This window comes from Heterocephalus glaber, unplaced genomic scaffold (assembly GCF_053883595.1).
Source record: "Heterocephalus glaber isolate CG9 unplaced genomic scaffold, H.glaber_assembly_v1.0 deba00000122, whole genome shotgun sequence".
NCBI classification, from domain to species: domain Eukaryota; kingdom Metazoa; phylum Chordata; class Mammalia; order Rodentia; family Bathyergidae; genus Heterocephalus; species Heterocephalus glaber.
Window position 1 is genome coordinate 78,141,803 of NW_028258138.1, and position 13,099 is coordinate 78,154,901.

General features: G+C 47.0%; 1 protein-coding gene across 3 annotated transcripts in view; it reads right to left on the reverse strand.

Moving 5' to 3' along the window:
- The window catches only part of Srgap3 (SLIT-ROBO Rho GTPase activating protein 3), a 226,136-nt gene that overhangs the window by 48,511 nt on the left and 164,526 nt on the right, over positions 1 to 13,099 (reverse strand). For all 3 annotated transcript variants that reach the window (XM_004835263.4, XM_004835262.4, XM_004835261.4), the window contains exons 5-8: positions 6,392 to 6,577; positions 4,170 to 4,298; positions 3,111 to 3,332; positions 1,740 to 1,841 (exon numbers count right to left, since the gene is read on the reverse strand). In XM_004835263.4, the coding sequence (XP_004835320.1) occupies positions 1,740 to 1,841; positions 3,111 to 3,332; positions 4,170 to 4,298; positions 6,392 to 6,577 (639 nt within the window). The remainder of the gene's footprint in view (positions 1 to 1,739; positions 1,842 to 3,110; positions 3,333 to 4,169; positions 4,299 to 6,391; positions 6,578 to 13,099) is intronic.

The following is a 13,099-nucleotide window of genomic DNA, read 5'->3' on the forward strand; positions in this document are numbered from 1 at the left end:
GTTCGAAATAAAGCATCTCCATGCCCATTAACAGCCCACAGAGAGGAGCATTTACTTCACTCTCCTTTATGTGGCCCTGATTTTTCAATTTAAGTTCCATCATTATCTATATACTGTTCCATGTAAGCAATTTATTTTTTAATTTTTATTTTTTATGTGCGCAATTTAAAACCCTTTGGGAGAAGATGTAGGGCACAAAGAAAGGAAGAACACACCATGTTTATCTCTTGTCATTTGCCTGGTTTGCATCCACATAACCTTCCCCAGGAATGCTCAGAGTCCTCACCATCCTGAGCCCCAATTTGCCTCACATCTGTCCTAGCTCTGCCCTGTCTTCTCTACTGTGTCTTCTCTACTGTCTGTGTCTTCTCTACTGTCTGTGTCTTCTCTACTGTCTGTGTCTTCTCTACTGTCTGTGTCTTCTCTCCCAGTCTCTGCCAGGCAGTCCTGTCTTCTCTACGCTGGACAGCCCTCTTGAGACTCAAAGACAGCACCCATATCTTCTCACCCATGTTCACCGTGACTGCCCATGACCTTGGGAGATACCCCCATCCTGGTGTCCTTCCTCCTCCGGTTGGCTGGCATTCTCCTCGGAGTAGGTGTGCAACTTTCCCGTCTGGGCTTTTCAGTCTACATCAGAATGCAGCCACCTCAGGTGACATTTCCACCTGCATCTTCCAGGGGCAACGCTGTATCCAGCTTCGTGGGAGGTGTGCTAGGTGTGACCTACTCCTTGAACCCTGACTTCTCAACACATTTAGGTGCTCAGGGTTGTTTACTGCACTGTATGATTTTAAATACCTACTAAGATTTTTGATAATTGAAACAGAAACTTCTTGTAGAAAACAGAAAAAAAAGCACAATAAAGTCAACAAAACCCTATCAATCCCAAGACCCAACATAAGCACTGTTAACATTTTGAACTCTTTCCCTCCAGTCTCTTTTCTATCCCTGTGAACACACACCAGCTATATATACACAGACTTTGGCTTGCCTCAGTTGTGATCACATTGGACTGAATCCTACTTGTTCACTCAACATCCGTGAGCATTCCCTCTGCCATTGCAGACTCGGTGTATGTGGTCAGCACAGTTGTCTAGTCTCCTGATTTATAGATGAAGCATCATTTCTCATGTATTCCAGGCCCAAGAGGACTTCCCAGTACAAGCCAGGCCTTTATAAGCAAACCCCTCCCAGGCAAGGGGCTTGCTCTTTGTAACCATAACCATGGTGTGTCCACTTGAATGGATGGAGAACCCCCTGGCAGATTGGCAAGCACAGTCCTGGGTGTGTCTGTGGATGACTGACAGGTAGGCCAGCAAACAGAGCCAGGAAGAGCACTCTCATTGAGAGTGGAACCAACAATTAGATTTGTAGCCTGGATGAAATAAAAACTGGAAAGAAGGTGAAAGTGTGCCCATTTCTGAAGAACTCCAGTCTTCGCCATCGTCTTCGGACATTGGTCCATGGTTTCTTCAGCCTCTCAATGCACGGACCACTCTCCAGGGAGCTCCCAGGCCTTCGACCTTGGACTGACACTGCACCCTTATCCCTCTTGTGGTGTGGCTCTCACCTTCTTAGGCAAAGCAGCTGCTGGCTCCTCCAGCTCTCTAGGGTTCAGATGGCCATGGTGGACTCTCCTGCCTCCGATTCTGTGAGTCTACCTGATACCCCCCACCCATTGCACAGTTAAACATTTCCTATTGAGTCTGGTCCTCCAGAGAATCCTGCACACGCACCTCCTCATTCTCGATCTTGAGCGTGGCCAGTCTGGACTGAAGCTGGTGGTACCGCATGAGCAGTTCTGTCTGGACAGGCTGCTGGGCACTGACCTGGCACACCTGCAGGAAGAAGATGGAGTAGGGCAGGGCCATCACCACACCTCAACAGCAGCATGGAGACAAGCTCAGCAAGGCAAAGAGGCCTGAGGTCACCCTGCTCAGCCATGGCAACCACAATGCCACCTGGAAGCCAGGATCATCCTGCTCCAACACCCACCCTCCTGCTGTGGCCAGGGAATTTACCAACGTCTCCATCTGTGCTGCACTTGTGGTTTACAACAAGATTTAATGTAATCTTATTGAGGGAAGCTAATAATTTCCAAGCAGGAAAGTGTGGCAAGAAGGAAAGGACAATGCCGGAGATTGTTCAGTGGGGCACCTCATTCCTAACAGGGAAGCCCCCTCAGCTTCTCACCATGCACTAGCTGGGTGGATGGGGAGGGAGAAGGGAGAGGAATACAGCTGGCCTTCTCCCTCCATGGTTCCATGTCCACAGATTCAACCAACCAAGGATAGAAAATATATATGGAAAGAATACTGAATCTGTACCAAATATGCACAGACTTACTTTACTGTCACTGTCTCCTAAACAATAGAGTGTGACAACTACTGACATAGCATTACACTTCACTGGGGATTCTAAGTAACCTAGAGGTGATTTAAAGTATATAAAAGGTTGAGCATAGGTTCTGTGCAAATACTCTGCCATCTTATTTAAGGCCCTAGGCATTTGCAGATTTTGGTGTCCACAGATGTCCTGGCCAGTCTCACATAGACACTGAGTGATGACCAGTACGGTTTTCCCCATACCTTTCTATTCAGGACTCTATCACTACCTATGGGCTGGTTACCAGGTATGCTATCCCTTCCAGAAATGCCACCAAGATCAGAAGGGACAGTAGGTCTCTTGACAAAGCTAGTTATTTATCACTAGCCAAGTGACCCAAATTTCACCACAATATCACAGAATTGTCAGGTGTAGGTGATGGGCTTAACAGGCAGACATGAGGGCAGAGCTGCCTCAGGAGCAGGGTATCACCCTGTAGGAGTCCTCTGCAAATGCAGACACCTGGAGCATCTAGAGCACACAGCACATGCCACCTTCTGAGGACCCTCCTTCCCCACAACAAGCAGGTTCCTTATATAGCCAGCTGAGCTCCCCTGGAAATCTGGCTGGTGGTGCTGGTGCCCTGGTGGTCTGGGTCCCCCATACTTCTAGAGGTGGGAATGACACAAACAAGCCCAGGGAGCTATTTGCCTCAGTACTTTGTCACAGCCACAGAAAACAGACTAAGACACAGCATCAGGCAGAGTCCTGGGGAGACCGACCTCATCCCCCATATGGGGCTGGAACTCGAACTTGAGCGGAGGACAGAAGACCTGGTTGCACATGTCCATGACCGTGTGCTTGTCGCTGCGGGAGTCTAGGTTGTCCACTGCATTCTCGATGACGTCCAGTCCCTCATGGCGAGAGGTTTCCAGGTTGTACTCGGCAGAGAGGTAGGTCCGGAAGGTGCGGGCCAGGCTGGCGTGAAAGCCCAGATCACAGCACTTTGGGAGGGGAAGACAGAGGGTGTAGATGAGAGCAGGAAGCAGCTCAGAGCCCTTCCATTCTGCACACAAACCACGGGGAAGCCCACATAGGCTGGGCATTGAAGTTTGGGTAACAACAGAGCTCTTGGCCCCCCAAAATCTGTATGTTTCTCATCTCCAGGCTTTGACACGGATGCCCTCTGCCTGGGGCACCCTTCCCTCACCATTCAGTTTAGAGGGCCTGTCTTCCAGGGAGCCTCCCTGACAGCTGTGTCCGGTGCCCCTGCCCCTCAACGTGACCCCTGCTACACGGCACTGTGACTGCCTCTTCACATGTGCTCTGCAGGGTGCACCCCATGAAGCCAGATCGCTGCCCACGGACAGGACATCCCAGGACATAGTAGGTGCTCAATAAAAGCTTGGCAAACCAATGCATGAAAGGGTTATGTGAGCCACAAAGAAAGTAGGTAGGCAAAAGAGGAGCCTGGCCTTAGGTGATTTGGAAGGCAACACCCTCCCTATGATGGTGTTGATGGGTTCTCCTCTGCAGCCACCAGAAAGTGAGGACCCTCTGACCTCCTTCTCACAGGACACACGGGCCAGAGGGAAAGAAACCAGCAACCAGCACTGAAACTTTACTAAGCATCTACAAGGTGGGTCCCCCTTTGTGCAGGACACAGAAGACAGGGACACAGTCCCGGCTCCAACAGAGATGACACAGAAGCTCAGCCTCAACATTCACTGCCCTTCCCCTTGGCAGGGGCCCACTGGCCAGTCAGCACCCTACACTGGCTAAGGACCACGGCCACTCCCTTTGGCAAGGAGATGCACAAGCCCAGTTCCCAGAGTGCTCACATCGATGAGATCAGAGACATCATGGATGTAGTATTTGCTGATAGCTGCATTGGTGGCTGCCAGATTGAGCAAGTAGTCGTTCCGGGCCTTCGTGCACTTCAGCTTGTTCTCGGAATACTTTGCCTGCCTCTGGAAGAAGAAAAAGGCAGGCTTCAGAACTGAGCCTCTCAGGGAAGGATTCGTGATGTCCAATCCCACACCACAACTGTGAACTGTGGGGAGTGCAGGCCCGACACCATGTCTGCCACTTGTGTAGCCAGCAGTGACAGCTGACACAGCAGCCTCAGCGTGGCCTTACCAGGATGGGGGTATAAATGGAACCCCAGGGCTTCTCAAGGTGCTCGGGAGCCTCAGTAACCTGGTCCCTGTCCATTCTCAAGCCCTGTCTTCTTCCTCCTCCATCCCCATCCAGCCTCCTTTGTCCCTTATTTTTCTTTTTTCTTCCTCCCTTCCTTGCTCTCTCCCTCTCCCTCTCTCTTTCTGTCTCTTTCTTTCTGTTTCAGTACCAGAGACTGGACCCAAGGCCTCATTATTCTAGTCAAGCACTCCCCCTTTGAGTTACATCCTGTGCCCTTTTTATTTTATTTTGAGACAGAGTCTCACTAAATTGCCCACTGGCCTTGAACTTGATCCTCCATACTACTCTCAGCCTCCTGAGTAGTTGGTGTGTGCCACCACACCTTGGATACAAGTTTTTGTATAGACATGTTTGAATTTCTCTTAGATAGGCATCTAGGAGTGGAATCATGGAGTGATGTGGTAATACAGTCTCTGTCTAATGTTTTAAGGAGCTGCCAGACTGTTTTCCAAGTAACAAAACCACATTACATTCCTGCCAGCATATGTGTGATGACTCCAATATCTCTACATCCTTACCAATGCTTAAAAACAATTTTAGCCATTCAAATAGATGTGAAGCAGTACTTCATTATTGTTTTTTGTTGTTGGAAGTACTGGAGATTGAACCTAGGGCCTTCCACTGGGCTACGTCCTCAGCCCTGTTATATTTTGAGAGAGTCTCACTAAGTTGCCCAGGCTGTACTCAAAGTTGTGATCCTCCTGCCTCAGCTGCCCAGAGGGCTGAAATCACAGGCATGTGTCTCCACGTCCAGATTCCATTATGGTTTCAATTAGCAGTTCCTTAGTCATTAAGGATGTTGGTCATCTTTTATGCACTTATTAATCACTTATACATGGTTACCTTTTTGAGAAATATGTATTTAAATTTTTGCCCATTTTTAAATTGGGTCTCTACCTGGTTGTTGTAGTTTTCCTTGCCTTTAGAAATTACCCTAGAGAACCACACATGACAATATACACCTGTAATCCCAGCTCTACAGAGGCTGAGTCACAAGGATCCCAGCAAGTTTGAAGCCAGCCTGGGCTACATCATGAGTTCAAGACCAACCTGAACTACATGGCAAGACCCTGTTTCAAAAAAATAAAAAGAAAGAGAGGGAGACAGAGAGAGAGACAGAGAGAGAGAGACAGAGAGAGAGACAGAGAGAGAGAGACAGAGAGAGAGAGACAGAGAGAGAGGAATTACCCTACAATTTTCTTTTCTTTGCCTCTAAATTACTTTTCCAGTTTACCCAGGTCCTCTTGGACTTTGTTCTCACCCAATTTCCTATACCCAAGGGATCCTATAATCATAGAATTGGACTTATAGAAGCCCAAATAAGCATCTGATGCACTGTTTGGACCCTAGAAGGAAATCAGCAAATGTTTAGTGACTGCACAGAATGAATGAAGATGGAAAATTCAATAAGAAAATCATAGGCTTCTAAGAGAAAGGAATCTTAGAGGTCACTTCATTTAGAGTGACAGAACGCACTTGGTCCTGTGCTTTGGAATTCCCTGCCATGGCAGACATCATCAAATGATCCTAGAACATTTCTAACCAAGCCTGGGTGGGCATGACCAATTGATCAGTGTCAACTTGAGAGATGAAACTTGTTCACCAACCTGTTGGATATGAAAACTGAGGTTCAGTGAGGTGTCCTAAGTGTGGGATTTTCAAGCCCCAGTGCATTGGACTCCAGAACTACCCTCCTCTCATCATGCCCTACTTCAAGGACATTCAGCACCAATATTCAGAAATCCTAAATCTCTTCAAAGACTGGTTGGGGGATAGGGAGAAGGCCAAGGGTGTGGGCCAGGCGTGTGGCCTCCCTGTTGTACTCTCCCTCCCCTGTCTCTCTCAGGCCAGGGCCCCCACTCGCCTTCTCCTTCATCTTCTCAATCTTCTTCACAGAGCTGCGGCGCTGGGGCCGGTCCTCGTGCCGGAGCAGGTTCATACTGAGGTCTCCTGACTTGTTGAACTGCTTCTCCTCCTGCTTCTCGGCCTCCTTTAGCTTGCTTTCTGCACTGATGCTCTCCGCATGGTACATGTGGTAGGTTTTCATGACCTGGGGACACAGGAATGCGAAAAACAGCAGTCTGTTTGGTCCAGCATGGTCCACTCTGTTGCTCCTAGTTCCACCCCAAGTTCTGTGTCCCATCTGTCCCCACCCTATTCCCATGACATCCTTGCATGTCTTTCCTTTTGCACAAACTCTAAAGATTGGAATCAGGCCAGAGATTTAGCTCAGTGGTTCTGCCACCTGCCTTGAAAGCGCAAGGGCCTGAGTTCAATCCCCGGTACCCCCCCCCAAAAATAATAATAATAAAGATTGGAATCAACAGCAGCTTCATTGTGACCACCATCATTACCATCATCAGCAGCACATCCATCTTCATCACCATGACCACCCCATCATCACCATCATGTCCCTCTTCATCACCATGACCACCATCATAATTACTGTCATCATGAGGGCCACCATAATTATCCTCACCAAGTCCACATGTCAGTCGTGGGATAGTAGACAGGAAATAACAAAGAACAACCACAGCCCAGAGGGTATGGCAAGCCTGGCCTTCCTCAGTTGTCCTCTCTGGTCTTGCTAGCTGTGATCCCTGTGTCCCTCCTCCAGTGTGAATGCAAGAGGCCCCCCATAACTTTGGGAACTCTCTGGGGAAACACCCTTCTTACTCACATACAAATAGTTTTCTCAGCTATTTCTTAAATAGAATGGGCCTACAAATGGCTCTGCCCCCAAAAGGAGTATGATTACATAACCTAATACTTAGGTTTCTGCAGTTTTAGAATACACTCATCCTTACCTATAAAAAGAATTCTTATGAAGCAAATTGCACTTTGGTATACTATTTCCATAATAAAGAGGGAAAATTCTGAGCCAGGAGAAATCCTAGATGCTATTTAATCCAATAACCATAGTTTTATGAATGGGAAAATTGAGGCCCAGAGAGGCAAATGATCAGTGCAGTCTCTAGAATTTACATCCATGTAGTCAAGACCACAGTCAAGATACAGAACTTCCATCACACCAAACATGTCCCTCATGCCCCTTTATGGCCAATTCCTGAACACTCTCCCAACCCTAGGCAATCACTGATTTGTTTCTGTCCTTATGGATTGGTTCTGCATGTCCTAGAGCTCCATACACATGGATTCATATGATATAAACTCTTTTGGGCCTGTCTTCTTTCAGCAAACATATTTTAGAGATTTACTTCAGATGGTGTATGAATTGGAATTTCTTTTTATGGCTGAATAGCATTCTATTGTATGGCTATACCACAATCTGTCTATTCTCATGTTATTTGGTTTGTTTGTAATTTGGGACTATTGTGAATACAGCTATTATGAATGTTTCTGTACAATTATTTCTGTAGATATATGCTTTAATTTCTTTTAGGTAAATATCTAGGAGTAAAAGAATCATATGATAAGTATATATTCAATCAGATCAGAATTCTGGTCTTTGACTTTAAATATACCACATTTACTACTCTGTATGAATACCTTTGGCAGCCCAGGAAACCTGAAATAGAAATAGTATTTTGTCTCCCAGTCCCCAACTAGAAGTGCACTTTTCTTCTTCAGTATTGAGTTTATGATCATCTTTCTGTGCTAAGGCACAGAAATATCGTGGAATTCCTGGCTCCAGAGTAGAGGCTTCCACCAAAGGTGTCTCCTGCCTAACCAGGTGCTCAAAGTCAGGGAACTTGAAATGAACTGCTGGACAGCTCTGTCATCATACTCATTTTCACTGGGAGTCCTAAGAAGTGAGCTGATTGGAATGAGGAATTCTGTGCCTCTTACCATTAAATCACGGCACTGCTCTATTGCTTAGCAAGTTCCCTTTGTCATGAGTCAGGAGTCAATGGGCAACATGTAGCAGAGAGCGTGGTAAATAACAATATTGTCTTAGTTACTTTTCTTGCTGTGACAAAATACCCAACACTCAAAGTTAAAGGAGGAAAGGTTTATTTAGCTCACAGTTTGTACAGGTTTCAGTCCCTTGGAACTAGCTGGCTCCAAGGCAGGGTGGCATGGCAGACAGGCATCACAAAGGAGAAACAGTTCATGGTGGGCAGAAGGTAGCAAAGCATGCAAGGGATGACCACAGCTCTTTCTATCCCTTATACCTTATCCAGGCTACTTAGGGCAGGTAGCACACCTTTAATTCTAGTGCCCTTGATCCTACATTGCACCATGAATCAATCCCAGTGTCACTCATTCTAGACCCAGCCATCTCTGAAAAGCCCAGGCTTCAGGGGGACATCTAGACACAGCCATAACAAATATGGACTCTGGGTCCAGATGCCAAGGCTGACTCCTGATGCTCCCACTGACAGCCACGTGACTATGAGCAGGCCACATGGCCTCTCAAGCCTCTGATTCTTCACCTGCAAAATGGATAATAGCAGCACTTACCTCATAGGTGTGTTGTAAGTAATGAATGAGTTAATTTTTTGCAGAGTACTGAGAACACCTCTTCATAGTAAAAGCCATGGTTTCTCTAGTGTGAGAAACTGAAAGTGTAAATAAGGACTAAAAGGTATAATAAATAATGTGAAATAGGAAGAAAAGGGGCAAAATGTAAGGGGAAGTGGGAGGGGTAGGGGAAAGGAAAGAAGGGAATGGAATTAATATGAGAAAATGAAAAAATGGAAACAAAGTCTGTGTAAATAGGGAGGGATGGAGGGGTTGAAGGGAGGGCAGGGAAGGGGGAAAAATAAGAACCAAGAGATTATGTAAAGGTGCAAATTTCTAATGATGAATGTCATTATATTGTATACCTAAAATGTACCAATAAAAGGATATACAGTTAAAAAAAAACATAGAAAAGCCATGGGACATTAGCAGCCACCACTGCCTCCACCATCACCATCCCTAATCTGGGCTGAAGGTTTAAGAACTTTAAAGTTATTCATCTGACTTTTAAAAAATGTTCACAAGCTCTAAAGAACATTAGTTAATGTGAAAATGTTTCTCACTTCTTCCTTTGTCCTGAAAATCCCGCAAATTTGCAAAACAGCACACAAATGAAAAATGCAGCAACTTTCCTCCATGGATCTTGGTGGTAAGAGCTCTTCTCTACCTTCTTCCCATTCCAGTTCACTTGCAGTGGCCCTAAAGCCCCCTTCTTGCTGACTTTCTCCACTTATTTCCTGGACCTGGACATGTGCCCTCTCGATGCATTCTCGACATCTAGTGGCCAAATGGAATGACTGCAGGCACATGGGGAGCCAAAGAAGTTACCTGTTCTCAACTATCTTAGTTTCCAGAACGAAGTGCGGCTGGGAGTGGGGCGCACCTGCCATGCTCTGTCTCACAGACAAGCCCATTTCTCCATTCTCCATTCCTCCACATTCACAGACACCTGGTTTCTTTGCTTCAACCCACATTGCTGCTGCCGCCCATTTCTGCACCCCACTTCTTCCTGGTTTAATGGTTCCTGTCACACCCTCTGCTTCTATTTCTGCTTCTGCATCTGCTCATCTCACCAGCAATCTCTCCTTGGTGTTGGTTCTTCCAGAAGACAGAGCTTTCTGTCCATTCATCCGTGTGTGCATCCATCCTGCCACCAAAAGTGTTGCCCACATTTTCTTTTTCCTTATGCTTTGTTTTACTCTTCTTGAGCCATAAAGTACTCGTTCTGCCAGCCCAGGATAGTCATTGTACTGCATCCCAGGAGTCTTGTGCTTGGAGAAAGCAGCCCACAGGACCTTGGGCCAAAACCCGCTCTGATCCCATTGACTCAGGGTCCCACGGATAACAGTAAACTCCATTGTCCTGGTGATACACAGACAGCTGCCACCCAGGAACTGGCCTATACTGAAATGAGTTTATTTTTACCAGAACCTGCTAGATATCTTCTTTATTTAATTACAATTGTCGCTTGATATTCTGGGAGGGTTGGTTCTAAGACCCCTGCTAACACCAAATCTGCAAATGTCCTACTGCCTTACATAAAACAGCATCTAACCTAAGTATGTCCTTCTGAACACTTTAAATCATCTCTAGATACTCATAATACCTGATATAATATAAATGGCACAGAAATAATAGTTATATCATATTTTTAGGGAATCGAGAAAAAAGTACCTGTTCTGTACAGACACCAATTTTTTCTGAATTTTTGCTCTACGGCTGGTTGAATCCAAGGGCACAGAAGCCAAAGATATGGAGGACTGACTCTACCTGAAACATGGGCTTCAATATGGGAAATCCTTAGCTCAAAAGTCTAGTAGAGGACTCTGCCTGACATTGCCAACTAGAATGTGCTAAATAATATTTAAAATTGTCTATTACATCAAAGCTTATAAATTCCTTTCTATAATTCTCCTCTGTGCAGGACATCCTTACTCCAGTCCTGAACCAATGACAATCGCAGCTCGTGCTTATAGAGCACTTACTACACAGCAGGCCTTCTTCATTCTCATGAAGACCTTATGAGTGGAAACTCTATGATCTATAGGTGAGGAAACTGGTTCAAAACAGCTCAGTAACTTTCCAGTTCAAAAAGCCAGCAAGTGACAAACTCAAGGTTCGAAGCCAAAATGGCTGATCCCACATCTGGGACCTAAGTGGCACACAGCTGTTTTGCCTTCTCAGCATCCCTTCTCCAACCATGAAATAGAGACGAAAGGAGCCTGTAACTCGAAGGGGTTCCAAAGACCTGGCTCTGGGACTCCGCCCTCCCCTTCTGTGCCAGGTGACCATGGAGAAGACTCTCCTCACTGTGCCCTCCTGGTGATTCAGTGGAGGCAGGGGTGAGGCAGGCTCTGAAAGCTGTGTGCCAGGGCCAGAACAGAATAGAGGTGAATGCAGTTTAGTTGAGGCCAAGACACTGAATGGGAAGCTTGTGAAGGGCCCCTCAGAGGCGCCAATCCCACTGATGTCCAGTGAGGGGTTCACCTTTCAGCTCTCCCGGCTCCACTGGGGAGGCCCCTCTGATCAAGTCTAGGGAAGGACCCCACAGGGACATGGACATTGAGACCACTGTTCCTGGACCCAGTTTAGCTTCATGGGTTCTCAGAATGTAAGAGCTGGATGGTCCTCCAGAAATCTGGGTGCACTAACCCCTCAGTGAAGGAAGCAAAGGTTCAGAAATAGTGAGTGCACGGTCCAAAGTCACACAGCCAGCCAGGGAAAGCTGGTAGCAAAGGTGGAGTCTTCTGGTCCTGAGTTACAGTCTCTTCCAGTTGTCACACCGCCTTTTTCTGTGTACATAGTGTTAGATGCACAGTCCTTCAAACCCACTCACCTTCCTACCTGTTCCATCCACCCACCTACCCACCCAGCTACCCATCCAATCACATCTGTCAAAAAATTTATCTGTTGGTCCATTGATCCAGCCAAATATTTATTTACTCATTCATGCAAATATATATTGATATTTGGTGACTGCTGTCTGTGCTACTATAGGGAAGATGATCGTCAACAAGGTCCTGGGCCCCAGGACTTTACATTCTAACTGGGGCAAGATAGTCTGCAAACACAGAAAGTGAGTAAATTAAAATAGAGATAAGTTCTACAGAGGCCATGTAATGTGACCAGTCAGACCAAAATTTTTGGGTTTCTCTTTTTACTCAAGTGCCTTTGGCACACCTTGGCTCAGGAGTTCCTGTGCCCAGGGACTGGAGGCAGAGAGCTTGCAGTACCGAGCGAGAGCCCTGCCTGGGAGCAAAGCAGGAACACATGGACTGCAGTGTTGGGAAGCTGTTTTCTAACATCTGACCCTTCTCCTGCCCCAGCATGTCTCTGTCAACTCCAGAGTCTACTTGCTTTGTTTGCATTTAAATGCAGGTTTAAAGGACTGTGCACCTAACAAACACTACGTACACAGAAAAAGGCGGTGTGACAACTGGAAGAGAGTGTAACTCAGGACCAGAAGACTCCACCTTTGCTACCAGCTTTCCCTGGCTGGCTGTGTGACTTTGGACCGTGCACTCACTATTTCTGAACCTTTGCTTCCTTCACTGAGGGGTTAGTGCACCCAGATTTCTGGAGGACCATCCAGCTCTTACATTCTGAGAACCCATGAAGCTAAACTGGGTCCAGGAACAGTGGTCTCAATGTCCATGTCCCTGTGGGGTCCTTCCCTAGACTTGATCAGAGGGGCCTCCCCAGTGGAGCCGGGAGAGCTGAAAGGTGAACCCCTCACTGGACATCAGTGGGATTGGCGCCTCTGAGGGGCCCTTCACAAGCTTCCCATTCAGTGTCTTGGCCTCAACTAAACTGCATTCACCTCTATTCTGTTCTGGCCCTGGCACACAGCTTTCAGAGCCTGCCTCACCCCTGCCTCCACTGAATCACCAGGAGGGCACAGTGAGGAGAGTCTTCTCCATGGTCACCTGGCACAGAAGGGGAGGGCGGAGTCCCAGAGCCAGGTCTTTGGAACCCCTTCGAGTTACAGGCTCCTTTCGTCTCTATTTCATGGTTGGAGAAGGGATGCTGAGAAGGCAAAACAGCTGTGTGCCACTTAGGTCCCAGATGTGGGATCAGCCATTTAACCAGAAGGATGAAGGATACAGCACCAGTCCAAGGTCACAGGCGGGGAAGCTTGAGGGAGGGC